The sequence below is a fragment of the Podarcis erhardii genome, assembly GCF_964252035.2.
Source record: "Podarcis erhardii genome assembly, chromosome: 1".
In the NCBI taxonomy this organism is placed as follows: domain Eukaryota; kingdom Metazoa; phylum Chordata; class Lepidosauria; order Squamata; family Lacertidae; genus Podarcis; species Podarcis erhardii.
Window position 1 is genome coordinate 54,171,896 of NC_138497.1, and position 27,598 is coordinate 54,199,493.

The 27,598-nt window shown below is 44.2% G+C and overlaps 1 protein-coding gene across 4 annotated transcripts in view; it reads right to left on the bottom strand.

The window, feature by feature from the left end:
* Window positions 1-22,114: 22,114 nt before the first annotated feature.
* The window catches only part of TTC17 (tetratricopeptide repeat domain 17), a 57,309-nt gene continuing 51,825 nt past the window's right edge, over window positions 22,115-27,598 (bottom strand). For all 4 annotated transcript variants that reach the window (XM_081834043.1, XM_081834044.1, XM_081834046.1 and 1 more), the window contains exons 23-25: window positions 26,248-26,367; window positions 25,272-25,415; window positions 22,115-23,135 (exon numbers count right to left, since the gene is read on the bottom strand). In XM_081834043.1, the coding sequence (XP_081690169.1) occupies window positions 23,004-23,135; window positions 25,272-25,415; window positions 26,248-26,367 (396 nt within the window). In that variant the 3' untranslated portion in view covers window positions 22,115-23,003. The remainder of the gene's footprint in view (window positions 23,136-25,271; window positions 25,416-26,247; window positions 26,368-27,598) is intronic.

The following is a 27,598-nucleotide window of genomic DNA, read 5'->3' on the forward strand; positions in this document are numbered from 1 at the left end:
TTCCTAATGGAAGTACACACTAGTGTTCAGTAATCCAAGATGATCTGGCTCTATCTTTCTTGTGCCATATTTAAGGATAAGCAAAACAAAAAACACAAATAAGTTGTATATGAAACCGGCAAGAAGCTTATATTGAGGTACTGGGGTTCCCCATCCCTGTTCTAGAGGAAACAGAAATTACTTCTCAATTTCTTCCTCCTGGTGTTTTGTATATCTTGATTTGATTGGGATGTAGAACATGGAACTGTTCTTACCTTTTCAGATACCTTTTCAGATACTAATCAGTCTAAAGCAGGCAGGCATGCACTTCTATAAATCCATTGGTTGATGGCGATTGAGACAACTGAATAACCCCTTTTTTTTGTAATGTGGCTTTGCCTTCCTGCCCTCCGTTTAACAGATATTTGATTCATGTCATAGATATAGGTATCCCTTTTCTCTCCCCTTTCCATTGATTACCTGCCTGGCTCCATGTCCAAGATAGAAGTTCTGACTGCAAAGTTATATTTGCCTTTTCTGAATCTATTACTACTAAGCTCATGGTCATGGGCATAGCCAAGGGAAGCAGGGGGGCAGCTGCCCCCCCAATCAATCAAAATCAATACAAATCTGAGGTTTTCCCCCTCCTAACCAAAGCTTGCCCCCCATGGTCGTAGCCAGGATTTTTGTTGGTGGGGGGCAGGCTTTGCATCATGTCTACATTGCATTCAGGATCAGTTCAAATATGCAGAAAATGCAACTGATGCTGGAAGGTCATATATTAGAATGCTTTCCTTGAACATCATGCTTCCTTCAGTTGAAAACTTGCATATTAGGAACACAGGTACAAGTCTAAAAAAGTAAAGGGATCCCTGACCGTTAGGTCCAGTCGCGGACAACTCTGGGGTTGCAGCGCTCATCTTGCTTTACTGGCTGAGGGAGCCGACATACAGCTTCCGGTCATGTGGCCAGCATGACTATGCTGCTTCTGGCGAACCACAGCAGCGCACGGAAATGCCGTACAAGTCTACCTGCCTGCTAATATGCTAGATTTTCACCACAATACTTTATTTTTAATAGAAAAGCAAATCTTTAGTCTTTGGTTTTTTATGGCTATACCACCCACTTTTTCAGTCAATCCTTAGTGGAGGCTCAGAGATCAATTGTTTCTTGACCTGGGTAGGTTTTCTGACTGTGCTAGCATTAAACACTAATTCAAGGCCTGTACGCTCTTAAACTAGTATAAAAAGAAGAAGCATAAACATAGATATTTGAGTCAAACCCTCACATCTGGCAAATGTACGCAGTGTCCATTAAATGCACTAGCTTAATCATTCCCTAATACAACACAGATGATGGCTTCTTAGTATACACATTAATTTTTCATGTATATTTCAATGTTACTTTAATTGTATTACTCAAAAACTGTAATAAATAACTGCATTTTAAAACAAACATACCCCCCAAAATGGGCAGAGTCATCCTATATTCAGCAATGCAGAGTGGGGGATAATTGTATCCAAGGCATGCTGAGCTTGGGAAGGAAAGAGGAAAACACAAAAGGAAATACAATAATGACCAACAAAAGAGAGAGAGGCATTGGACATAACATGGGGCATTTGGCTTCCCTCTCTCCCACCTAAGTCACAGAAACCAGGAAAGCTATAAGAAGAGCTCTGGTGTGGTGGAACAGCTAAAATTTTGCATGGTGGAGGGGGCTGGTTTGAATCCAGGACGAAGTCCTACATTAGAAAGGAAAGCCCCACAATGAGCCTCACTAAGCCACTCCAGGAGTAGTGTTGTGTGGATCAAGAGACTGGCTCCTGCATTTGCCAATCAACTCTTCAGCCCACCCTCCCCCCAGACAACCTATGTGGGCATCTCCCTCTTGTTTGATGGGCCATCCCTGCCTGGTATCATCGCAGCAGGCCTCCCATTACCCTTCCGTCTGCTCCATGCAGTTGACTGACTCAGACACTAATACCAGGAGCTATCCTACTCCAGCAACCTGAGACAGCTTTCTCTGAGCAGAGGAAGGGCCACTGCCCTTGGGCGCACCAAGCTCTCCAACCTCTTCTGGAGGCTACCTGAGGCCAGATAGGTTGGGACAAAGGGAACACCTCCTGTCATGCCTTTGCAACAAAGAAACAATAAATGTGGCAGTATCAAAAGTTTTTTCTAGGAGGGATGAGAAATACACATGCTAGTCAGTCACTCTAGCAGGGTTCATGTGTCTTGGATTAACACCCAAAATATGTATTATAACTGGAAATCATGCAAAAAAAAATGTTTGAAACAACTTCTATATTCACAGTGTGCAACTATGGTGAATATGTGTTGCAAACCTGGCTGCTGCTTCCCAGTACAGGTATATGTTGCGTACAAGGCTGACTCACACCTGCATGCATATTATCTGGTATTTCTGCACTCTAGATTTATTGAACATTGCATTTGACCTGATGCCAGAGTTCAGTGTTAAACGTGTGAAGGCCACCTCACATACGCAAAGTCATCACTGGATTCTGCAATTTTCAACCGATTAGTGATGTATTGTGAACACACCAAGGCATTGCTTGCTATTAGACCACACGAATGTGACTGGAATCCCTTTAATCTCTTGTCACTGACTGGGGATTTTGTGTGCTGCTGTTCTTATTTTTATTGGATCGCGGTTTTATATCGTTTTCATCGCTCATCGCCCAGAGACCCTTGACCACCATGCAGCCACTAATAAAGATAATAAATTAGAAAGTGCGATGTATCTGGACTCTTGCGGAGAGTTGCCTGCTTCCTACCCCTGTCATCTGTGGCACAGCCCGATGGACCGAAGCCATTTGTGAGCGAGGCGCGTATTTATTGATCTTAAAATAGTAATGAAAAGCACTCGTTGCTACGGGTGACTGCGACTCGTTCCATTGAGGAATTTCCCTTCTCCTTCCTTTCAGACAGCCCCGCTCCCCGCGGGTTAAAATGATCTATTCAGTTTAACAAACAGCCTGGGCCACCTTCCGCAGCCTTCTCCTCTCTCTTTGCAGCGCCGCGCCTCTCTTTCCCTCGCAAGGCAGCCCCACTGAATTCCGTGGAGCCAAGTCTCAGGGAAACGTGCCGGAGGCTTGCAGTCTCCACACGCGCCCCCCTTCTTTCTCCTCCTGCAGGCGAGCGCGGGGAGGGGCCGGAGCCCGTTTGCGTATTTCGCTCCGCGCGCCCCTTTCCCCCGCCCGCCTCTCCCTAGCGAATAAGATCGTGCGTTTGTTTGGGTTTAAATATAGCCTCAACCCTTCTAAGGCTCCCAACTTCGGAGGAGAAGGGCAGAGGCGGGCGGCGGCGGCGGCAGCAACAGCAGCAGCAGCAGCAGCAGCTGGCCCCGCCTTCCCCGACCCCCTCGTACTGCTGCTGCTGCTGCTACTGCCGCCGCCGGGAAGCGCAGGCGAAGGGCGCCTCCGTCTGCCGTCACCCCGTGTCCCCACGAAGGGTGAGACGGGAGGGCGCTGCTGAGGCACCGCCGCCGCCTGCACTCGCAGGGAGACACACTGACGAGGTGGGGCGGACGGGGGCACAAGCTGCTGCGGGGGCTGCTTGAAAAATGCGCCCCAGCCAGCCAGCCAGCCAAGCTCCCCTGCGCGCACGAGAGAGGGAAGCTGCCGTCTTGGCTTTGCAGCGTGCGCCTGGCTTTTGCACGCCCCTCCTCCTCCTCCTCCTCCCACCGCCCTGGAATTGTGTAGTAGCCCTGAATTAGCATGTCACGTGTACGGCATGTGGAAATGAATCAGGGGCATGTGAGCAGCAGGCGGGGGGAGGGAGAGGAGGACGCCTGTGTTTGCATCCAAGGATCTCCTCTCGCTCGGTGGTTGCGTAGGTGTCTCGCTTCCTCCGCTCGCTCCCTCCCTCCCTCCCGCGGCTGCCTCGAGCGCTCCCCCCTCCCTTCGGCCCTCCATCTGGCCGCCCCCCCCTTCTCTGCCCCCCTCCCCGTGCTCGCCGCCTCCTCTCTGCCAGCTCGAGCGAGCCAGCGGCGCGCTGCCTGCTTATTCAGCCCGGCAGAATCCCTCGGCCTGCAGCAGTGGCAGGAAGACGGGGGACCCCGCCAAAATTGCCCACTTCCCGCGCAAGCCGGGAGCCGCCGTGCGAGAGATTGATGCACATCCATGCGCTTCCCTCACGATGTCGAATTTTAAGCACATCGCGGGACACACAGACGTGCCCTTTGAAGTTTCCGGGGAGGGGGGAAGCAATGGCTAAAGGCCCCCCTCTGGGATATGGCAAAGCTTAAATGGCAAAAACAAAGCTTCTGCTGGAAAAGCAAATATTAACCCTCGCCAAACCCCACAACGAAATTTTAAAAGCGTTTGTTGTGACGGGGTTGGTTTATACCTCCTCAGACCTAAATGCAGGATGATTTGAAAGAAGGATCACTCGTGGCCAGGAACAAACTGCAGGGTTGTTTTGTGCACTTCATTGCTAAGAGATGTGCCCCATAGACAAGACATCCCGGGAGCTAGGGAGGGTCAAGTTCGTGCCCGGAGTGCAATACTGGTGGCCCACCATTTGGACCTAGAGACAAGGTCACTCAGCCTTGGGGTATTCTGGAGTGTGGCCTTCTGTGCGCAGGGGGTGGGGAAAGCATTCATAGAGGTGGGCGGAAATTTGGGGTGGAACAGCCTTGCAGCCGTGATAGCAAATACCTTTCTGTTCCATGAGGAAGATGGGCGCAGGGATCAAGGGGGCATGTTGGGCTGGGAGAACAAGCTGCTTTCCCCCTTATAATTCTATAATTCTCAGCTGTGCTTGACTCAGAATGGGCTCATTATGATTTCTGTCAATATAACCCAGAAGGGCAAAGGCTACATTATATTAGGATACAGGGTGTGAGCCCCCATATTTTTGTTTACACACACAACTTACCACAGCCTCCAAACAGAACAAGCAGGCAATACCTGACAGCACTTGCCCAAACCTGATGTCCTAGGAGGATGGCATAGCAACCGACGAGATGGTTCTACTGCTCTCACCACAAGGTCTATCTGCAAATGGAGGGAGTAGCCATAGAGAAAGTGCCCGGCGTTGTTGCTGATTATGAAGCATGACCAGGAAAGAGAATTGGTAATATATAATATATGGATGTAGGTGTTTGTATGTTTATAGATAAACACATGCCTGTATATAAGTACAGTGCATATATCACTGTGATGTCTACATTCTCCACATTTCTAAAATGAGGAAGTGGTGGGGCCAGGGTCAATCCTGTTTAGGAGTCTTGTTATCTGACTGATTTCTATCATGTGTGGCTATTTGTGGTTAGGTTGCTCTGTGGTGAAAGAAGGGCACTCTGCATATGGTCAGAGGCACACAATGGCTGCTTCACATGTCCAAGAGCTAAACTCTGGTGCTGAAAACAGGTTGCTGAGGTAGGTCCTGGCTCAAAACCATAATGACAGAGCACATGTAGAACATTCGAAGTTGCCTTGGTAGCTCAGTTGGTAGAGCATGAGATTCTTCATCTCAGGGTTGTGGGTTTGAGCCCCATGTTGGGCAAAAGATTCTTGCATTGCAGGGGGTTGGACTAGATGACCCTTGGGGCCCCTTATGGTTCTGTAATTCAATCCTCAGGTATAGCTCATTTATAAAAAGAACCCATGCAGAAGTAGACAGTAACAGGCATTGATCTGTAGTCTGGCTCTGTGCAAGGTAGCTTCATCTGTCACTATAAGCCATGGGCGGTGAACATGTGGTTCTCCAGATGCTGTTGGACTACAACTCTCATCATCCATTGGTCATCCTGGCTGGTGCTGATGAGATTTGGAGCCCAACAACATCTAGAGGGTCATAGGTACTACCCTCCCTACATAAGGAAGTTTTTAATGTTTGATGTGGTTTTATAAATTGTTGGAAGCCGCCCAGAGTGGTTGGGGCAACCCATTCAGATTGGCAGCATGCTTGCATGAACATTTATTATAGGTCCTTCCCCTGTGCTTTAAAATAAGACCTGCATGTATAAAATCAGAAAGACATATTCATACACTGGCCTCTTTATTTTGACATACGTGCACAAGACAAGGCATATTGCTGTGGGGTGGGTTGGGCAGTATATTTGAGTCTCTTCTAATTCCTGGGTTCAATTCAGCAAGGATTCAATTGTTGAATTAGCCAGGCAAGGGCCATAGTGCCTCCTATGTACAGTGGTACCTCGGGTTACATACACTTCAGGTTACATACGCTTCAGGTTACAGACTCCGCTAACCCAGAAATAGTGCTTCAGGTTAAGAACTTTGCTTCAGGATGAGAACAGAAATCGTGCTCCAGTGGCGCGGCGGCAGCAGGAGGCCCCATTACCTAAAGTGGTGCTTCAGGTTAAGAACAGTTTCAGGTTAAGTATGGACCTTCGGAATGAATTAAGTACTTAACCCGAGGTACCACTGTATAGGTCCTAAGATAACAAAAGAAGTCGCTCTGTGCCAGACGTCAAATGGATGGGGCCCCCATCCAGGACAAAGACCAGAGAATAGTGGTGTATGTAAGCTAGAAGCAGGCTGTAGGCTGGGCAGTTGAGAGACAGCTATGCCTGATTTCTGCCGAGGCTGTGGCTGTGGGAGCAACAAGACATTCTTGGGATGGTAACATTGTGAGCCCCTCCATCTTAGGCTCAGGTGGTACATATGTGTAAATAAACCGTATGTCAGTCTGAGGAAACTGAGTAAGCACCTAGAACCGCTGGAATCTCACACCGCTTGGAAATTTGGGTTGCATGTGACAATATATACATACCCTGCATAGAGCAGGTGAGGCGGACATAGATCTAATTTAACATGTGCTTACTTAACACTGTAGGGACACGGGTGGTGCTGTGGTATAAACCACAAAGCCTAGGGCTTGCCGATCAGAAGGTCGGCGGTTTGAATCCCCGTGACAGGGTGAGCTCCCATTGTTCGGTCCCTTCTCCTGCCCACATAGCAGTTCGAAAGCACATCAAGTGCAAGTAGATAAATAGGTACCGCTTCGGCGGGAAAGTAAACGGTGTTTCCGTGCACTGCTCTGGTTCGCCAGAAGTGGCTTAGTCATGTGGCCACATGACCCGGAAGCTGTCTGCGGACAGACACCAGCTCCCTTGGCCTATAGAGCGAGATGAGCACGCAACCCCAGAGTTGTCCGTGAATGGACCTAATGGTCAGGGGTACCTTTACCTTTACTTAACACTATGCGCCTCCAAACTGCACTAGGTCTCCTCTCTAAATCTTCAGAGGCTGGTTGCCCCAACTGCTTTGTGTTGCCCTGGTTTAAAAACAACAACCCTGGCAGCAGCGCAAGCAAATCAGTGAATCAAGTATCCCTCTTCCTGCTACCACACCCATTCATACAATCGCAGAAAACATGCTAGGAAATTGACAGAAATTGCAAACTAGGAGCGGAGAGAAGAGTGGAGAGCTGGCAGTGAATGAGATACAGAGTCATTCATGACAATGTTTGAATGAACATGGAGCTTCCACATCCTTTTAATGCCAGGTCATCATGCTTCCCTCTGCTATTCTCTCTTTCCCCAGATTTTCTCTCTCTCTGATTCTTCATTATTTCCCTGACTACCAAGTGCCTGCTTCTCCCCAATTTCTTCTGTCAGGTACCGTCTGTCCTCATCCCCCCCCCCACTTCTCCCCATACTGCACACTAGGCAAACCATGTCCCCAGAAGCCCTCCCCTCACAGGCTAGCGATGCCATCTTTCTGCAATGTGGATGAAAAAGGTACAGCCACACAGGGGGAAAGGGAAGGAAGGAGGGAGAGGGAGAGAAGTGAGGTTATAAATAGCTCAGTAAACGCTTTTCTCATTGACATGGCTTGGACAGAGCATGGAAAAACAAACAGAGGAAACTCCATCTAACAACCCACATCTAAACAACGCCTTGCACATTCCTCCTGCTAAATAATAACAGATTTTCCACAAAGGTATAGATAATACCCAGGAAGATAATACCCAGGAAGAGAACCAAAACAAATTATCAACACCCAGTGGATGTCAATATTTTGGTCCCTTTCAGTTCTCCCATTGTAGTAGTTAGACACACAGAGATTGCCTATATTTAGAGGAAGGTGTATTTTTAATACAGGGGAACAGAGTTTGCTTCCATTAATAACAGTGGAACACATTCACCAAGGCAGCCCTGGCTGTGAGTAGTGAATGTTGCTTTAGTGACGTATGGAGACCTGAGAGATAAAGGACAAGGCAGGAGAGAGAACAAATATTTTGAAACTCAGATAGTGACTACCTTCAACATCGCAATCATGGGGTTATATTTTTTTTAAAGAAAACACAGGCTATTTGCATTTGGAAGGGAACACCTTCCAATTTGTTTTGGTGGGATTTGTGGAGTTTTTAAGTGGCATGTACTCATTTTTGGAAGCAAGTGTTTTACACAGGCAGTTGTGTGTGGTGAGCAGTCCCATACATTAAAAGTAAACAACTGAAATGCACATTTGGTGCATTATGTGCAAAGCCACCAGAAGTCTGCCAGTGACGTGAAGACTGGAAAGAAGAAAAATAAGTATATTTGCAGGTGTTGGAAGGAAAGTGATAGTTGATTTAAAAAAAAAAAATTGTGCTAAGAATCACTGAACTTGAGAAGCCTGACATAATAAAACATGGGAATAGCAGACTCCATATCACCATGTTCTGCCAGCCAGGTATCAAACCAGTATTCCTTTGACTTCGCATTGATGTCTGGTCTTCATTGTACTTCTTCCTTAAGGCGATTCCCCTCATTGGTCATTTGCCCTTTTAGCTGTCACTTGTAACCATTCTAATTAATCAGCATAAAATTTGGCATCATGCTCTTATATTGAGCAGTCCAGTATTCCAATTTACAGAGCAACAAAAATTGAAGATCAGTTGAAATAAGAGGAATTTGTAATAGACAGGTATTTTGCTAAATTTAGTCCCTCATCCCAGCTTAGCCGGAGATATGTCCTTGATCACACCCAGAAATTCTGGACGTGGGAATTTCTACCAGGCCTACCAAGCAGCTGCATACGTGTGACTTTTCTATGTGTGTCATGACTTCCTTAGTTTTCTCTAGGCACAGCTCATCAGAGACTGTTCCTGGGAGTCCCTCAAATTTCAAGAGTGGCTTGTTGGTCAGTGGAGCCAGTGTTGGAAGGTTGATATCCTGCTGCATTCACAGAAGCTTCCTGTGCTTCTTTCTTTGGACCAGAGGATTGCAAGACTAAAGCATTTGGAGCTTAGTACAGATAAGCAAATAGAAGGGGAAGAAATGGAGGCAGTGAGAGATTTTACTTTCTTGGGCTCCATGATCACTGCAGATGGTGACAGCAGCCACGAAATTAAAGACGCCTGCTTCTTGGGAGAAAAGCAATGACAAACCTAGACAGCATCTTAAAAAGTAGAGACATCACCTTGCCAACAAAGGTCCGTATAGTTAAAGCTATGGTTTTCCCAGTAGTGATGTATGGAAGTGAGAGCTGGACCATAAAGAAGGCTGATCGCCGAAGAATTGATGCTTTTGAATTATGGTGCTGGAGGAGACTCTTGAGAGTCCCATGGACTGTAAGAAGATCAAACCCATCCATTCTTAAGGAAATCAGCCCTGAGTGCTCACTGGAAGGACAGATCGTGAAGCTGAGGCTCCAATACTTTGGCCACCTCATGAGAAGAGAAGACTCCCTGGAAAAGACCCTGATGTTGGGAAAGATGGAGGGCACAAGGAGAAGGGGACGACAGAGGACGAGATGGTTGGACAGTGTTCTTGAAGCAACCAGCATGAGTTTGACCAAACTGCGGGAGGCAGTGGAAGACAGGAGTGCCTGGCGTGCTCTGGTCCATGGGGTCATGAAGAGTCGGACATGACTAAACGACTAAACAACAACAACAGATAAGATACAACTAAGGGAGGGTGGAATGATGACCACATATTAGAAGATGATTCATGGTGTAGACAAGTGATGGATCACTCCTTAAATTGTTAGATTTCAATTCCCATCAACGCCAGTCAGCATGGCCAATGGTCACAAATGTTGGGAGCTTTGGTGCAACGGCTGGAGGACTCCAGGCTTCCCATCCCGGTTGTAAAGAAAGTGGATAGAGAAATGTTCTTCTTCCTAATACTAGATTGGCTGTAGATTTAGAACAGACAAAATAGTGTAGCGTTTTTTGAGAAATGGGTGGTATATAAATTCTTTAAATTGAAATTCAGTGCCACAAAATGTGATGGCGACAGCTTAGATGACTTTCAGTGTCAATTAGATACATTCATGGAGGGTTTTTTAATGGCAGTTAGCCATAATAGCTATACGAAACCCAAGAGCTTTATGCAGTTGCCCTTTGTAAAAGGAACTAAGCATTTGGAATACACTGAGGGTCCTCTGCATCAGAAAAGAATCTTCTTCTTTTAAATACAATAATACAAAGTCGGGATAAGCTGGTGCAGTTCTACAGCACAACAGGAACCACAGTTAATCTGCTGTAGGAAGCTGTAGGTGCACTGCTAGGAGCCCTCACCATGAAAGTGATGCACACAAACTCTGTCTAGATAGGCTTTTTACAGTTGAAGCACTGCTGAATGAGGTGAATAGAATGGTAGTGAGAATGCAGCAATGGAGGGTGTGATTCCAGATAACTGAGGTGATGTGTAAGTCCTATATAAACCATGGTTAGGCATTTCTACAGATGTTCATGGGAATGAACCTCTGATGTGCCCACAAATTGGCACGCTGATCTGGTGTCATATTGGCAACATGCTAACTATCATTTGCTATTTTCATCTAGATAGATAAAAAATAAATAAATAGTGACTCATGTTACTGGACATATGCCATGCATTTAAACCCATTTCCAAGAATTAGATGGCGAGTGGTAAACGACATCTCTTGCAATTTAATTATGTTGCTGGCTGGAGAGTTGTGAGGTTTTAGCATTAGGTTACCAGGTATCATGTTTTCGTATTCACAATTAACAAATGGAGAGAGCAAGATGAATAGGGGCTGAAGGAAATCAGCTAAGGGGAATCTCTGATATCGTGGTCATGGCAGCAGCCCAAAGATTATGACTCAGGAAACCAGGGGTTTTAAGCTTCTTGGCTGAGGTGCTGCATGGTCTTCTGGCTTAGTGGTTAGGATCATCAACCTCAAGAATCATAGAATCTTGGAGCTGGAAGGGACCCAAGGGTCATCTAGTCCAGCCCCCTGCAACACAGGAATCTGAGCTAAAGCATCCATGACAGATGGCCATCCAACTTGTTCTCCAAAGTGTTTTGCAGAACAAATAATTTGGTGCATTGTACAGATATTTTAAACCTTTCATTTTGTGCCCTCTTGTTGAACATTCAAGCCTCCACACTTCAACGTGGACTTTTCTGAAGCTCTTGTGTCAGCATATGTTGATCTAATAATACACGGTACCCAAGTCTTGAATCAGTGATCAGATTCTATTTGCACCTAAGTGGACCATCAACCCTCAAAAACATTTTTGAAAGTCCTGGCAAATGTCTACTGTTTGCAAAGGGGGGAGGGATCTAAAAAACTTGTTTACCTGCATTGTACCAAAAAGCTTTAGATAAGAATCACTTACTAGAAACTCCCAAGTAATCTTAGCAGTCAAGGGATAAGCAAAGTCATCATATGGATTGGTAATTGCTTAAAAAACAGGAAGCAGAGAGTAGGAATAAATGGACTGTTCTCCCAGTGGAGGAATGTAAAAACCAGAGATCTCCAAGGACTGGGATTAGGAAAGGTGCTTTTTAAATGGTCCATTGTGAGGGATGAGCAGTGAGAACAAGTGGCCGCCAGGTCTGCTGATGACACCAAATTACCGTATATATTTAAAGTGTTTCAGACAAAAAAGGAACGAGGAGGAACTCCCAAAGGATCTCTCCGAACTGGGAGAATTGGCAATAAATTGGCAAACATGGTTAAAAAACCAACGTGTCCAAATTTGAGGCCCTCTTTGAGTTTCAGGCTTAGGCCAAATGGCCTCCTGCCCCTACTCTTTGATTGGCCCAGGCAGTAGTAACTGTGAATAGGTGCAGGGCCTTCCCCTGAGTAAATGAAGCAATTGCTTCAAATGCTGATGCTGAAGTTGGCACTAATCCTCAATTTTTTTGGCAATCCTTTGTTGCTGCCACTGGCATCCTTGGAAGTCTTTCTTTACTGCTGCCTGACAGCACTAACCAGAACTTGGAGAATGTTTCATGCCTCCTTCTTTGGTTCCTAGCACCCTTTCACTTTTGCAAGTTCCCCAGCTGCTGCTTTTCTGCAGGCTCTTATGGATCTATCCATCATCATTACTGGCCAGCCCAGTAGATGTTCGCGTGGCTGAACATACTTCTTTGCTGGGTCAGGCACAGTGCTGTTTGACTCCCTGGCTGTGCTAGTCCTATCAGTTCCATAAAAAACAGTAGCTTTATCAAACTTTTGTCTTGTCCCCCACCCCACCTCAATTGTGCAAGGTTTGAAAAAGCAGTCTTCGATACTGAACTTCCAGTAGAAAAGTTCCGGTGAGAAGCAATGCTAGCCTTTCTCAACCTTCCCAGAATGCAAGACCTCAGGGTAAGCCCCTCTTATAAGCAAAGTGGGGCAAAGTCCTGCCAAGATTCAGAATTCACCAAAACTTCCAAAGCCATGGTTCAATCTTTCTCCTGTCACACAATAACATTAATAAATTTTCAGTGGTGGACAGACTTTCTAGATCAGGCATCCCCAACCTGCGGCCCTCCAGATGTTTTGGCCTACAACTCCCATGATCCCTAGCTAACAGGACCAGTGTTCAGGGATGATGGGAATTGTAGTCCAAAACATCTGGAGGGCTGAAGGTTGGGGATGCCTTTTCTAGATGGTTCCATCCAGCTCCTCTGCCTGGCCGATCACGAGCAGTAGATCTGACCCCTTTATCCAAGGAAGGAAAAAACCTATCTCACATAGAAAGAGCTCCGCTTTGGGTAGGTGGGAGCAGTGATGGCTCTTTCCCCAGCCTGCCATTCTCTCGGAAGCTAAGCAGGACAAACTCACACACACACACAGTGAAAGAGAGCACAGAGGGATGCTAGTTATCTTATAAAGGTAAAGGGACCCCTGACCATTAGGTCCAGTCGCGGATGACTCTGGGGTTGCGGCACTCATCTCACTTTATTGGCCGAGGGAGCCTGCGTACAGTTTCAGGGTCATGTGGCCAGCATGACTAAGCTGCTTCTGGCGAACCAGAGCAGCACACAGAAACGTCATTTACCTTCCCGCCAGAGGAAGATTTACCTATTTATCTACTTGCACTTTGAAGTGCTTTCAAACTGCTAGGTTGGCAGGAGCTGGGACCGAGCAACGGGAGCTCACCCCGTCACGGGGATTCAAACCACTGACTTTCTGATTGGCAAGCCCTAGGCTCTGTGGTTTAACCCACAGCGCCACCCGCGTCCCAGAGTTATCTTATAGTTTTCTTCAAATTTAAGTTCAGAGCTGAAGGTTTAAAAATGCTGTAGATCTTTCTTTACATCTTTTTTTTCTTTAGCAAAGTAGGAAACCCTCCCTGAGAGCCAGTGTGGTGTAGTGGTTAATAGTGATAGACTCGTAATCTGGGAAACCGGATTCACGTCTCTGCTCCTCCACATGTAGCTGCTGGGTGACCTTGGGCTAGTCACACTTCTTTCAAGTCTCTCAGCCCCACTCATCTCACAGAGTGTTTGTTGTGGGGGAGGAAGGGAAAGGAGAATGTTAGCCGCTTTGAGACTCCTTTGGGTAGCGATAAAGCGGGATATCAAATCCAAACTCTTCTTCTTCTTCTGTTGCTTCTCTGGTTACTTACGAAGACACCTGGTCTTTAGGGAAATCGCTCTGAGTATATGCAGAACCAATGCATGATTCTGATATAGTCTAGTGCTAGCACATGGGGCTATTTTCGAAGCAGTGCTAACCCCTCCTATATATGCTATGCTGGATTACTCTCATAGCAACAGGTGGAGTGGGAGCCTTCCTTGTAGGGCTGAAATTCAGGCAGTCCAATCAGTCATATTCCTTTTGTCCCACTCTCTGCAGAGGTCATCCAACAAGGTAACCAAAGATGACTCAGTACCATAGTCAGACCTGTATCAGATTGGAATGGATCTAAATCTGTGCTATCTAAGATTATTTGCAGCTGCCCCACCACAACCCTCTCCGCCACCTTTCCCATGAAGAGAGTATTTGCAACTGGTCAATAGTTGTTCCAGTCCAGACCTGGTTTCTTTAGGACTTGCCACACAACTGCATCTTTCAAGGCAGCAGCGACCAGCCCCTTGCACAAGGAAGCATTAACCGTGATCTGGACTCAACCAGTCAGACTTCCTCTGTTGGATTTAATAAGCCAGGAGGGACAGGGGTTAAGAGGACACATGGTGGGATGTGTTGCCATTGGCACCTTGTCCCCATCGGCAGACGGTGTGAGCTGAAACTGATCCCACAAACACCGAATCTGGCATTGGGTACTTCAACTTGAGATGAATCAACTGCAGAGTCAAGATCAAGTGGAAAGACAACAGAATACAAAAAGTACAATCTGTGACTAGATGAGCCCTGGGGTCCCTTCCAATTTTAGAATTCTATGATTCTGTGACAATTTAATTTGAACTTAAATTTGTGCAAAATGACCCTTCGCAGCAGCAGTGATGTAGTGAAAGGGGAAATCATTGTCTCTGTTTACACTCAAATGAATAGAATTGAATTTAGTGGTTGAACAAAAGGATGAGAGAAAAGAGTGATATACATGAACCTCAGGTAAAAGCAGGAGGGTGAGATAAGAGATCTTAAGAAAGGGCAGATCACTGTGGAATAGATAACAAGCTTCTAATGAATGGTGTAGATCAAGTGAATCTATACAAATGTTCACACGTTCCATGTGATCCTAGAATCTGTATTGGTGCAAGATCTGGAATTTGTATAATCAGCCCTTGACATCTTAGGTATGGAAAAATATAACTCATATCTCCTTTTGCAGATGTCATGGCAGTTCTTCATCTTCACCTATCATACAGTTGGCCAGAGATGAGTCCAACATGCACTCTGTCTGAATTTCATTTTGCAACATCCATACACTGCAAAGTGGGTAGGTAGTAAGTACATTGACTAATTTTGTTTCTGTGTTTTGTGTGTGGGTAGGGCAGAGTTATTTGGGACAGTATGCACTTGAAATTTCTCCTATGTAATCTCCATTTAATCAAAGACCTGTGGAGGATCATGATTGTGTCACTGGATAATCATTTCAACAGAGGCTGCTATGTTGACATAGATGGTTTTTATATGCTGACAGGAATATGTATTTTCCATATCATAAAACTTCCCACATGGGTTCATGGTAATTTCATGCCTCTGAATATCAGTCACTGGGGAACACAAGCAGGAAGGTACTGTTGCCCTCAGGCCTTCATTGTGGGTTTCCCAGTGCCATCTGGTTGCCCGTGGTGGGAAAAATGTTTCTGGACTCGATCGACCTTTGGCTTGATTCAGAAGGCCTTTCTTATGCTCTTAAGGTGTATGCAAGTTCTCTTTTTCTTTTCCTGCTCCTCCCTTGTTGCCACAAAGAAGATTCTAATAAGCTGTTAGCATAGTTGCAACCTCTGTGCTTCAGTTTTGTAAGAGGGAGTGGCAACTAGATGATGGGAGTTCTATCTCCTGTGATATGTTGCGACCATTATGGACAATTAGCTGCACCAGTCTGTGAATAGCTTTTCATCCTATTATTTGGCAGATGTAGATCTGAGATGATACAAGTCTTCATTAATCGCATCTCTATTATATGCTTTAAAATTCTCTGATGAAGGATGCCACTGACAGGATTGCAACATGTGTTCCTGCGATGAGAGAAAAGATATTGGGGAACTAGTTGAAAAGACTTTGTTCTCCATTTTGTTGGGTGTGTGTTGGAGCTCTTGCTTATTTAGCACACCAATTTTAGACGCTAAATTCCTCTCCCTTACTTTCAAAACAATGCATCAATAAACACATGTGCAAAAAGAATTAATGGATGGAGAGTGATTTTCCCCCCAGCACATCCATTAATGTTGCATACAAAAATCTAAATGTAAAGAATCTAGGTAGCAAGATCAAATGTATTTGTGGTTATAACAGAAGGGACACGAAACACACGGCAAAGCAGATACGTCAAGGCTGGCTTTCCTGGGTATGAAAGAGTTAATCCCTGTGGGGTTTTCATGTACGTCAGAGCAGGTTCCTGTCTGTGCAGCGCTCAGCTTGGATTGAGAGCTTTTGTTCCTAGTTATTTTTCATGATTTCTTTGCATTTAGTGGTGTGGGTTCCCCTCCCTCCCTTTTTATAAGAACAACACTTTAAAGCATGGCAACAGAGGTTAGATTTACTGCTGTCTTCTTTTTCCGGTGAGCAGGTACTTAGTATACATAGGGAAGGGAAGGCACCACCAGCCTTGGTTCTCCACTGCTTACGCCTTACACATTACAGTGTTATCATCACAGCCTGCAGAAAAGACCACACCTTTCCCTCCCATTTACATTTTATTCTAACTAAGAAGAGAAAAACAAACATTTTAAAAAAATGAACCAATGCATTCCACATCAGAAAAAAATCTAAAGTGACAGAATCATGGCATTTGTAATCTTCAGAGCGACTGAAAAAGGACCTAGCATTGTATCACAGAATAGAAGAAACTTTATTATCCTTAACAACAAGGTTCTATGGTTTCTATACCAGTTAACTGCAAAGGGTGACTTTAAATGGCATTTCAGTCTTGGGGTTGCTCCAGATGATCCCTCACGTTCACTTACACTTCTTCCAAACGTCCAAAGCAGCATTTAGATGTCGATACGACACACAGTGCAGAGATACATGGGCTATGGAGATTTAGGGTCACTCCTCACATGAGGCTTTTAAGGCATACTGCACATCTAAAAAGTTTTATGTATACAGCTAATCATATAACGTGTGTGCATGACAGGTGTCCTTTTTTTTCTAGCTGTGTGGGTTACGGGTGAACTACACAACAGGAGGCTGGAAGTGACTGCAACTCCACACCTTGTGTAGACACACACTTGCTGGTATGTAATGTGTGAAGAGGTCTATCTGTTTCAATTGTCTCATTCAATGCAGAAAAACCTGCCTTTGTAGCTAGCTGTGTAGCTTTGCTTCCATTAATGCCTAGTCACCTTGGTACCAGGTGTGAAATGGGGGATAATTGGGTATGGTTATGTATAGAGTCTAGCCTAGCTACAAACAGCAAAGCTACATCTTGACGTTGTTGGACCCCAGCCTCCACCAGTGCCAGCTGGCATGGCCAATGATCAGGGATTATGGTGGGCACCATGTTCACTACCTGGGCTGTAGCTGAAAACTATTAACAGGGACAAAGGCATAAGACCGGCTGGTAAATGTGGATATGGATGGGGTGAAATCCACAGGACAATTGCCTGAGGAATATATTGCATTGGAGGACAGACCTTTCCTGACCAGATCTCTTTAATTAATGTTTCCATTGCTAAATTGTATGACTCAGTGGCGTCGGGGAGCTTTTCACTGCAACCAAATCGTTCTGATTGCTTAAGCCTCTGGAAGGATTATGCGTGTGTGTTTTAAACTTCAGCCTCTTCTGTCTCGGACTTGGTTGTATGAATCTTTCTCATCCTGAGTACATGGGAAATAAGGAGCTCCTTCATTTTCACTGGGCTGTTGTCTTCATTGGAGTTATGTCTTCTGTTCCGATATGGAGCCAAAGCAGTCCTTTTAGAATGGTGCCCTCTTGTGCCAAAAAAAAAAGCATCTCTTTCTCTGTGCAGCTAGGAACATAAATGCTCTATCAGATTATTCAAAATTTCCACATTCCCCACTTAGCTTTTCTTACTGTTTTTTATGCATCCGATGCCCACAACACAAGACTGAAGCATGCTGCCAAGAGTTGAATTCAAAAAACCTTTTTTTATATAAAAACAAAACATGAATCAAGTGAGGATGGGAGGGTGTTGCTGGGGAACCAGGGAAGAAAGCGGTGGTGGTGAGCACTTTTAGGTTTATAAGCAAGCTGAATACTCCTCTCTCACACCAACTCCCAACAAATGGGCAACAAGTTCAACTATGAATGCATTAGGAAAAAATGGTCACCTTTGACGCCTTTAAGATGTCTTTCATTCTTTATCAGTGGGATGAGGATGGAGGGCAGGAAATCCCTTTTCAGGCCACCTTCAACTACATATGGCAGAGGAATCCCAAACTTCAACCCTCTTTTTGAAAAAGACCAACCTCCCCCCAACCTTCCTGGTGTCTTTAACTGTAATCTTTCTACAGAGAGTAAAGGGCAAAGCCAAAAACAAAATCTACACATTAGAATTTATCCACATTGCTAATGACCTTTCCCTGGCTTTGTTTTTTTAAATATTGTTATTCCTCATGGATTTAGCTCTTGCAGGTTCTTGCAGGTGAGTAGAGGTGCTCAGTCCAGCTTATAGATATGAGTATTTGTCTGTTCTGCTTGTATCACAGCTGCGCTTAAAATAGGACCCAGCCGCCACCTGGAGGATTCCAGAAGTGTTGACTACATTTTCCCTTCACCACTTTTGGCTTCTCTGCAGCCTCATAGTTTAATGTGGTGTTGGTGTGTGTTGGGGAAGAATTCTTCACATTTCTAGAAATCTGCAAGCCTTGGATTTTCCAAGATAGGGAGGCACCATGCATCCCTGGAGTCCTATATTGTTATGTGCTCCTGGCTTCTCTGAATAATAGCAGAACTTTCGGGGCTTGTCCTATGGCGTTTCTGTAATATTTATTTATAAATATGCAAAGGTGGTGACCAGCAACAGCAAATCCATAACCAGTCATTAGATCCTCAGAGAGGCAGCCTTGTGCCTCAAGACGCCCCCCCAGTTAGGGTGGCTGTTCATTAGTCGTGGAAATCTAGTATAAAAGATTGACAACCAATACTGCCCCTGTGAAATGGCCACTTTCTACTTATTTCCATCAAGGGTCCTTTAAGTTATCAAAATTCAGGAAGATGAAGCTATTGTGTGGTCAAGAGTGTTTAAACTCAGGTGCTTAGAGAAGGAGACTGTGTAGGATAGTATCTCTCATGTGTAAAAGAAACCCTTTCAATGGGAAGATCAAGTTTCTTCCCGTGGAAGGGGCATAAAGAAAAGATGAGGTATCTGTTTTTATGAGTCACTTATTAGATTTGTTAATAGAGTTCTGAAAAAGTGAACAGACCTTATTTTCCTGGGGAAATGACCACACTTTCAAATTCTTGAGTTTTATTACTTATTTTCACTTGAATCTGTGGGAGGTAAGCATGCCATTTTATCAACAGATATACAACATGTCTATATATTGTTATGCACTATCCCAATCTTCTCAGCAGTGAGATATTCCAGGCTCTGTGTTTCCTTTTGGAAAAATGAGGCACAGCAGAGATTGTGGTGTTTTTATGATACAGTATATGGTTTATTTACACAGATATATAACCTGAGTTTTCGATGGAGAGGTTCCCAGTACCACACACCAAGAGCGCCTTGCTTCTTCCCAAGATGCAGTCCTGGTTTCAAATTGTCCTCAGGCATCTCTCTGCCTCCTGCTTTCTGCTTGTCACATTACTCCTACCTTCTAAGCTTTTGGCCCACATTGCTTCCTCTCACTCTTCTCTTAAGCTTTTGGCTTTATCTCCTAAGTGAAAGAGCCCCCACCTCTCTGACATCTCTCAAAGAGTTTCTTTGATGCTTTGTTGTCCTAATGGCCCATTCCTCAGGTGACTACCTCAACACAGGAAGCTTAGACAAGCTTAATTAGCCCTAAATACATGCTAATTCCAGAAGATTTAGAAGCATCTAATACACAGGCTTAAATACACACAGGCGTAGCAGCTTTAACACTGAGCCTTAATTAGATTTGGATACCTACTGAACCCAATAATTTAGGGTTTAGCACCCACAAACTCATAATAATATTGTAACCTGATGCCTATATTTGATTAAATTCTTCAGTAGCCCCATACAGAAGATCCATGTAATCTTCTTCTGAATTGTGCATGAACATACATCAGCTTCATTTCTGATGCCCCCAAACATCAAGAAGCATGGAATCAAATCTCATGGACTCACCACCTCATCATATTCCTTAATGGCAGATGTTGTAGGCATGGGCAGACTCTATGCTTGTGGGATTTGTTTTTATAAAAACTCTTGAGATCCACCAAGCAGCGCTAGGTACAAGGTAGTGGTTGGCACAGTCAGAAAAATGGTTTCTCAAGTGGTGGAAGCAAGTGCAATGGGAACAGGAACCGGTGGCAAGAAAGCAGACCTCCAGACCATTCTCCAGAGAAGGAGCGATGACCTGATCTGCCAGAATGCCATGATTGACCTTTCCTGCGCTTCAGGTGAAAGAGACTGAAAGCTTCTTAATTATTTGGGAAAATCTCTTTTCAGTATTTCTCTCTGCTACATACAAATTAGCAATATGTAAGTTATGGATTTAGAAAAAATCCCCCAATTTTACTAGTTACTTATCTAGCGATGCAATAGTGTGCATAACTCAATGAAAATGGAACCTGGTTCTTACTGTACATTTCTGTTTACAGGTTATGTTGCAGGACACTCTCGAGAGAGAGGGTGCCTCCCACTATACTTCGTAGGCAGGGTCTCCAGGCAGAAGAGTGGCACTCGAGACCAAATCAGCAGAGCCAAAATAAGCTCCTCAACCCCATGATGAAAATGTTCACCCCACCCCTGGAATCTCAGGAACCATGTAGAAAACTGTAACAAGGTGTGGGGTGAAGAAAGCAACCTCAGGACAAGCAAAGGCACGAAATATCATGTGCTATATGACAAATAACCAAGGCAAAGAATCAGAAAAACAATTCTAGCAGGGAGCAGAGGACAACAAACTAGAGAAGGGGAGACAACATAAGGAAAAAAGAACAGTGATAAGTTGCAGGAAAGGATCAATCGGATAGATCCCCCCCCCCCGCCCAAAGACAAGAAAAGGGTAAGTCTGGAGGGAAGGACAATTCCACCTGGAAAAGGACTTGAATAGCTTGAGTCATAGAATGGGAAGGGACCAGCCCCTTCCCCTTTAGTCCAGCCCCCTGCAATGCAGGAATATTTCACACAATGTGAGGCTCCAACCCACGACCCTGTGATTAAGAGTCTCAGGATCTACTGAGCTATAGATGAACAGTTCCAAGGACCCTACCTACCAAGTCCAATGGGAAGGATCATCCTCACTACAGAATGTCCTCTGACCTAATCTGGCAAAAATGTAATTATGCTAGTCCTCACTGCTTTGCAATCCAGCAATGGTAATGGATGTTGGAGCAGATTTCCATGTGTGCTTATCTTGCTGAAGCTGAAGATGCAGGCTGGATGTGCAAGGTATGTATGGTGATGCACCTGCCTACCATATTTAAAGGAACTTGTGAGCCTCTGTTTTGGACCATCAGTTGTGACCTACATGTATGTCTAGCTCAGTGGGAGCCGCTGTCATTTGCGTTTTCAAGCCTTCAGCAGTAACTAGGGTCTGGCATGCCTGATCTCCAAGTTGACATTAGGCAGGAGCTGGCTACTCTTAGTTCCTAGTTGATCATATGTAATGAATGCAAACTTTTAGAAAGATTTTGCAATACAGTGGTACCTCAGGTTAAGTACTTAATTCGTTCCGGAGGTCTGTACTTTACCTGAAACTGTTCTTAACCTGAAGCACCACTTTAGCTAATGGGGCCTCCTGTTGCCGCCGTGCCACCGGAGCACGATTTCTGTTCTCATCCTGAAGCAAAGTTCTTAACCTGAAGCACTATTTCTGGGTTAGCGGAGTCTGTAACCTGAAGCGTATGTAACCTGAGGTACCACTGTATGTTGTTTGCTGAGGAGAAAAAGTCTGAGGAGGGGAGTCTACTCTAGGGGTGTAAGCTTTCCCTGTGTCTTAAAGTTCAGACTGTGCTGCATTCTAATTTGCAGCACATGGACAAGTGTGATCCTATTCTTCCACTCAATGCAACTGGAAGTGTGTGGAGTCAAATGCCCAGAGAGTCACATATAGAACACAATCCAAAGACCACTTGTACTCCAGTGTAACAAAGCTGAACCTGATCCCTATTGTACATTCAATACAACTTAAGGCAATTGCACCACATTTGTTGTAAAAGACATTTGACTATATAAAAAGAGAGGCCAGCATTCATTAACATAATTCTTTATTTTTGTTCCAAGTTATGTGCCCTTGTTGATTCAACAATGAGACATGGAGCTTCAAGTCCTTCACTGATCAAGGTGGGTACTGATTTGGAAACAGACCGTTTGCCTTGTTTGCTAAAATGCTCTCACTTTCTCTAACTTGTAGAGTCACAGAGCATGTGGACAAATGCCTTTAACATTTGCACCTTGCACTCAGCTGGGTAAAACAAAAAATTAGTAAAGACAGGCTAAGGGCTGCAGTGGGTTTCACATATATATGGATATAAAATCTCTTAAATAATGTTTTGTCTTATTTCCCTTTTCTTCAGGTAACCAAAATAAAAATGATTTTACAACTAGATGTTGTGCTTGCCGCTTCTCCTCCCCCCCCTAAAAACAGTACAAAAAAGGGTCTGCAGCCACCTGCATTCTTATCTCACAATCAATCTCTGAGCTGGTAATGCTGTAATATGGACTGGAAGAAATGGTAACATGTGAGTTTCTGATGGATAAAAATCTTCTTCCTACGTAGTGTGTCTGGTGCAATGGTGTGCTTTGCATTTTCATAGATATGCTAGACAAAGAAGCAGGTTACATTCTATGCTGGCACCAATTTGTTTTATGGAAAAAAAATCTAAGGATGTTTGGGTCACAGGCATGTGGAAAGTTTCTGGGCTCAATATTTAATTATACAGATGTTTAGTAAAAATGTTTTTTTCTGTAATGCTTCCAAGGATGCTTCCGTTTCTGAACAATAAAAACAATCCCAAATTCTTAGTTAAAATCCTGGTTTCCCAATTTATATTAGCACACCTCATTACAAGCATAATAGTGAAGAATGATTCGGTTGTCTTTTAAAAACAAAAGGGAAAAATGAAGAAGATTGTGATCTTTAAGGAGAACGTCTTTCTTTTTTCATGAGTAAATGACACTGAATGGCACGGATCCGATTCTTCGCTGGTGCAAACTCGGGTTGGAGTTTCAATGTTGATTCATACCATCTCATGGCTTTCTCAAACTCCTCCTGTAGGGCCCAGATGCAAAATGATTAGTGGTCAAAGTACCATAAGCCCCAGCAAAACACCTACCAAACAGGTACCATGCTATTGATAGCAAGGCTATGGTGTTGAACATCAGGCTAAATTTCACACTGCTGCTTGTTGGATCGAGCCAGGAACAAAAACAACAGCTGAATTCTGGCACCTTTCAATAAACCATAGTTTAAAGTAAGCTTGCAAGAAACTAGGTATTTTTTTAAAAATAACTGAAATAAAATAAACTTGGAAGTAGATGCTTTGAATCTCTTCCTCGCAGCAATGCTTGAAAAGGGGAAGGGGAAAGGAAGTCTGCGGCCTGCTTCTGCTAATTTCTGTAGTGCTAAAATATGATTAAGGGTTATATCCAATTGGGTCCTTTGTGTAAAGACATTAAGTAAGGGACCTAAGACTCAATATCTTACTTTTGTGTTACGGTAGCCACTGAAAAATGGGAGTTGTATGCACACTGTTCCACATGAAAAGCTATTTGTGCAAGGCAATGCACTGTATGCATCGGCTCAAACTACACCAGCAGTGCATAAGAAGCCAGCATACAAACTGCTTCCCTTGAGAACCAGGGTTTTGTGTTTTTTTGCCAGTGACAGTGTCATCAGGGTAACACAGAAATTGGCCTGAAGTCATGGAACTAGTTTATGGCTCCTCAATGACTTAGCACAAGTTATTTCTAGTTTAGCATTACCTTCAGGAAATGGAAATAATATGGTCACATTTTGCTGAGGGGTGCAGATTTTTAAGTTTTTGTTTTTTTAAAAAAGGCTTAGTTTTTAAATGAAAAAATTAAGAATGGTAAAAATCAGTTTATGAAGTATATTATGTCAGGAAGAGATGGATCATGTGGAGTTTTTACATGTCAAGATGGGACAACCAGTTGCATCATATTGGAAAACTAAAAGCCACAGAATTTCACAGCATCGCCAGTTAAGATCTGTTTTCCCCTTTACTACTCCTTGCTGTTCTTATACCGGAAGAGAACACTTCTAACCTGCTAGCATTTTCATGTCAGGATGCTCCTCACAACCAATGTACTCGTTCATGAGGTTATTGCACTCCCTGATGACCCAAAAACTCCAGACTCAAACATTAGACTGGCAGAAGGGCATGACTGGTCATTGGCTAATCCCACAATCCACTGCATTTTGCCCCTAATCTATGCCTTATTTGAATGCAACTTCCTACAATTAAGGCCAGAATTTTGACATTAATAACACCTTTACATTTATCAAAATGCAGAATTGCTGCCATTTCTGCAGTTGCTCCTATGTTGACCCGTCTTCACACAAAAACTTCCATCAATGTTGGTAAGGCATCGCTTGTGTGTTATGTGAACTTGCTGCCAGCAAAACTTAATGGATTGATGTTTTCCCATCTATTCACAACTGTGTGCATACAGATATGTGTAAAGGCACACTAAGATATACCCCTTATCCTTGTTCAGAGTAAGAATGACCCTCCCAGCAGATCCTCCCAGACAGGAGGAGCTTTTTATTTATATTTTTTAACAAAGCTAGCCAGTGTCTCTGGTGGCTGCTGGAGATATGGTGGTTGCCAGGGCAACAGAGAGTGACATGGGAAGAAGACGACGACCATGGTGCTGTTTCCAGGTTGCCAGTGATGCAATGCTCTTTAATTGCCTCCCCCATCAACTGAGATGCTTCTGCAGCCCACAGTGTCCTATCAAATGCTAGCCAGGCTTCATGCCAATGGGGAACAGGTCACGTGCTATGAAGGTGCCTAAAACTCTACTACAGGAAGAAAAAGGAAGAGTGGCATGACAAAGAACAGTGCAGGATGCTGCCCCCACCCTAATGCTAGGGACTGGGGCAGGCAAGCACCACAGGCACCAAACCAGAGAGCAACTTGATCTGAATTGGGAAGCTGGAGACACCCACATAGCGTTTTGAGAATTAGCCAGATGATATCAACTGTCAGAACCAACAAAACCAAAAGGGACAACTCTCTACCTACCAGCTACATGACTAACTGCTGCCTCCACACACAACTGTGGTTTCTCTCCTTGTTCCTAAACTCTACCTATCTGTAACACTGGAGCATCAGGATGCTACGAAAGGAAAGGGAACCGAATCTAATGATTATTCACTTACCATTGCTACATAGACATTAGCCAATGTGAAATGATTGACAACAAAGTGTGGGGCAATTTCTACTGCCATTGTAGCCACAATGATGGCATCATTCCAAAGCTTTGCATTGTGAAAGATGTTTGCTAGGCTTATGAGTGGCACATCCTGAAAGAGAAGAAAAGTGGAACAAATCTAGTGAGAAGAGTATGTTGCTTTAGGCCGAATCAGGTCATTGGAAATGACAGCTGTTGAAAGAACCGGCTTTGCTTATTAGGGTCAGCTTCTATTTTGGGGGCTTTTCTTTTCTTTTCTTGCATTGCCAAGACAGATTTTAATGTATAATGGCAAAATGAAATGACAACTGTTTAACTGACAGTGTGCCAACAGAATTTCCTAAACAAATAAATCATGTTGAGATTATGAACTGTCCAAAAGGCAGTGCCTTTTTGTTGTTGTTTTTGGGAGAAAGAGTTTGGTAGCCTGATATCCTGAAAAGTCCAAGTCATCTATGTGCAGGCATGCAGCTGGTTTTGTGATCCATTATGGGAGCAGAACTTAGCTAGCCTCTGTTCTGCCTACTACAAGCACACAAAACACAGGTTGGATCCAAATGCTCTCTTGCATTTTTTTTGTTTTGGGAGGTGGACGTTTCCCCAGCTATAATCCTCCACACTGCACTGCACACTGCCCTCTATCCAGAACAGCTTTCCAGTGGGGGAAGAGGCTGCAGCCAAGAGCTGAAGCCAGTAAGCCAATCTTATTATTGTGAGCGGAAGTGTTTCTGCCACACTTTATATCTATTTTGAAGGCAACTAGAAGGCAACTGTAGATGATTGCCCTAAAATACTTTAAGGTTGTCTTGAAACTTCTGTATTCAGTTATTTATTCATGTGGGAGATGTTCTGGAGGCATTAGTAACAGTGAAAGCACATAAACTGAGACACACAAACTGAAAGCTGGAAATCACAGACAGGCACACAGGTAATACAACACATACCTTCATATGATAGGGAGTATGATGCAGGGCTTGCCGGAGGCAGTCAATTGCTTTTTTCCCTTGACCTTTTACCCTCCAGTAAAGGGCTGCCATGCTGGAGAGGACCCAAGAGGTTTGATTCTGGTGTGGCATAAAAAACACAAGATGGGGTGGGAGGGGGGGCAATATCATATATCATTCACATTTGCACAAGGACCTCATTATTTTCCTTCGTCCATCCTAAGCTTATTCAAAAATTAAGGCACTTAACAACTTAGTAATGCACATCTTGTCTATGCAGACAGCATTATATCGAAGGGCGCTCATGGATGTCTGTAATGGGTACAACGGCTATGTGCTTTCTTCCAAGAGCAGAACCTCGTATTTTGCTTAGTGCAGAAATGCTGTCACTCTTTGGTGATTTTCAATAACCATTTTAACTACTGGTTAAGAGTTCTGTTTCCCTTGAGGTGTTTCAAAGAAGTTGGATGGTCAGAGACGGGGTAGTGGGGAGAATAAGCCTGGGATGAATGCCAGCATGCCTGTTTTTCAAAAGGACCAACAAAGACCCTATAATCTCTGAAAAGGTACATTTCGGGCAGGGGTCAGTGAACTTTTTCAGCAGGGGGATGGTCCACTGTCCCTCAGACCTTGTGGGGGGCCGGACTGTATTTTGAAAAAAATAAATAAATGAACGAATTCCTATGCCCCACAAATAACCCAGAGATACATTTTAAACAAAAGCACACATTCTACTCATTTAAAAACACACTGATTCCCGGACCGTCCATGGGCCAGATTGAGAAGGCGATTGGGCCACATCCAGCCCCCGGGCCTTAGTTTAGGGAGACCAGAGGCTTAGTTTAGGGAGTTTAGGGAGAGTTTAGGGAGACCAGAGACTCTGGTACATTGCCAAAGGGAAATGGTAAATAGGTGCCCTTTGGCAGTGTAAGAGGTTTCTGGTCTACTTTAGGGTGTTTTCTGTTTAAAATAATAAATATAATACTGAAATTGACACAAAGATCTGTTGCTGAGGTGGAATACAATAGATGAGACAGTCAAGTCTGCTATGATTAAATGGGCACAAGACCTAGGCCATGACATTATGTTTGCTGACTGGGAACAGTTATGGACCACCGGTATAATGCCCTAAGAGAAAATATTATGAAAATGATTTATAGGTGGTACATGACCCCAGTCAAGCTTGCGAAGATCTATCATCTGCCCAATAACAAATGTTGGAAATGTAATGAGACTGAAGGTACCTTCTTTCACCTTTGGTGGACCTGCCCAAAGATTAAGGCCTTTTGGGAAATGATTTATAATGAAATTAAGAAGGTACTTAAATGTACTTTTCACAAGAAACCAGAAG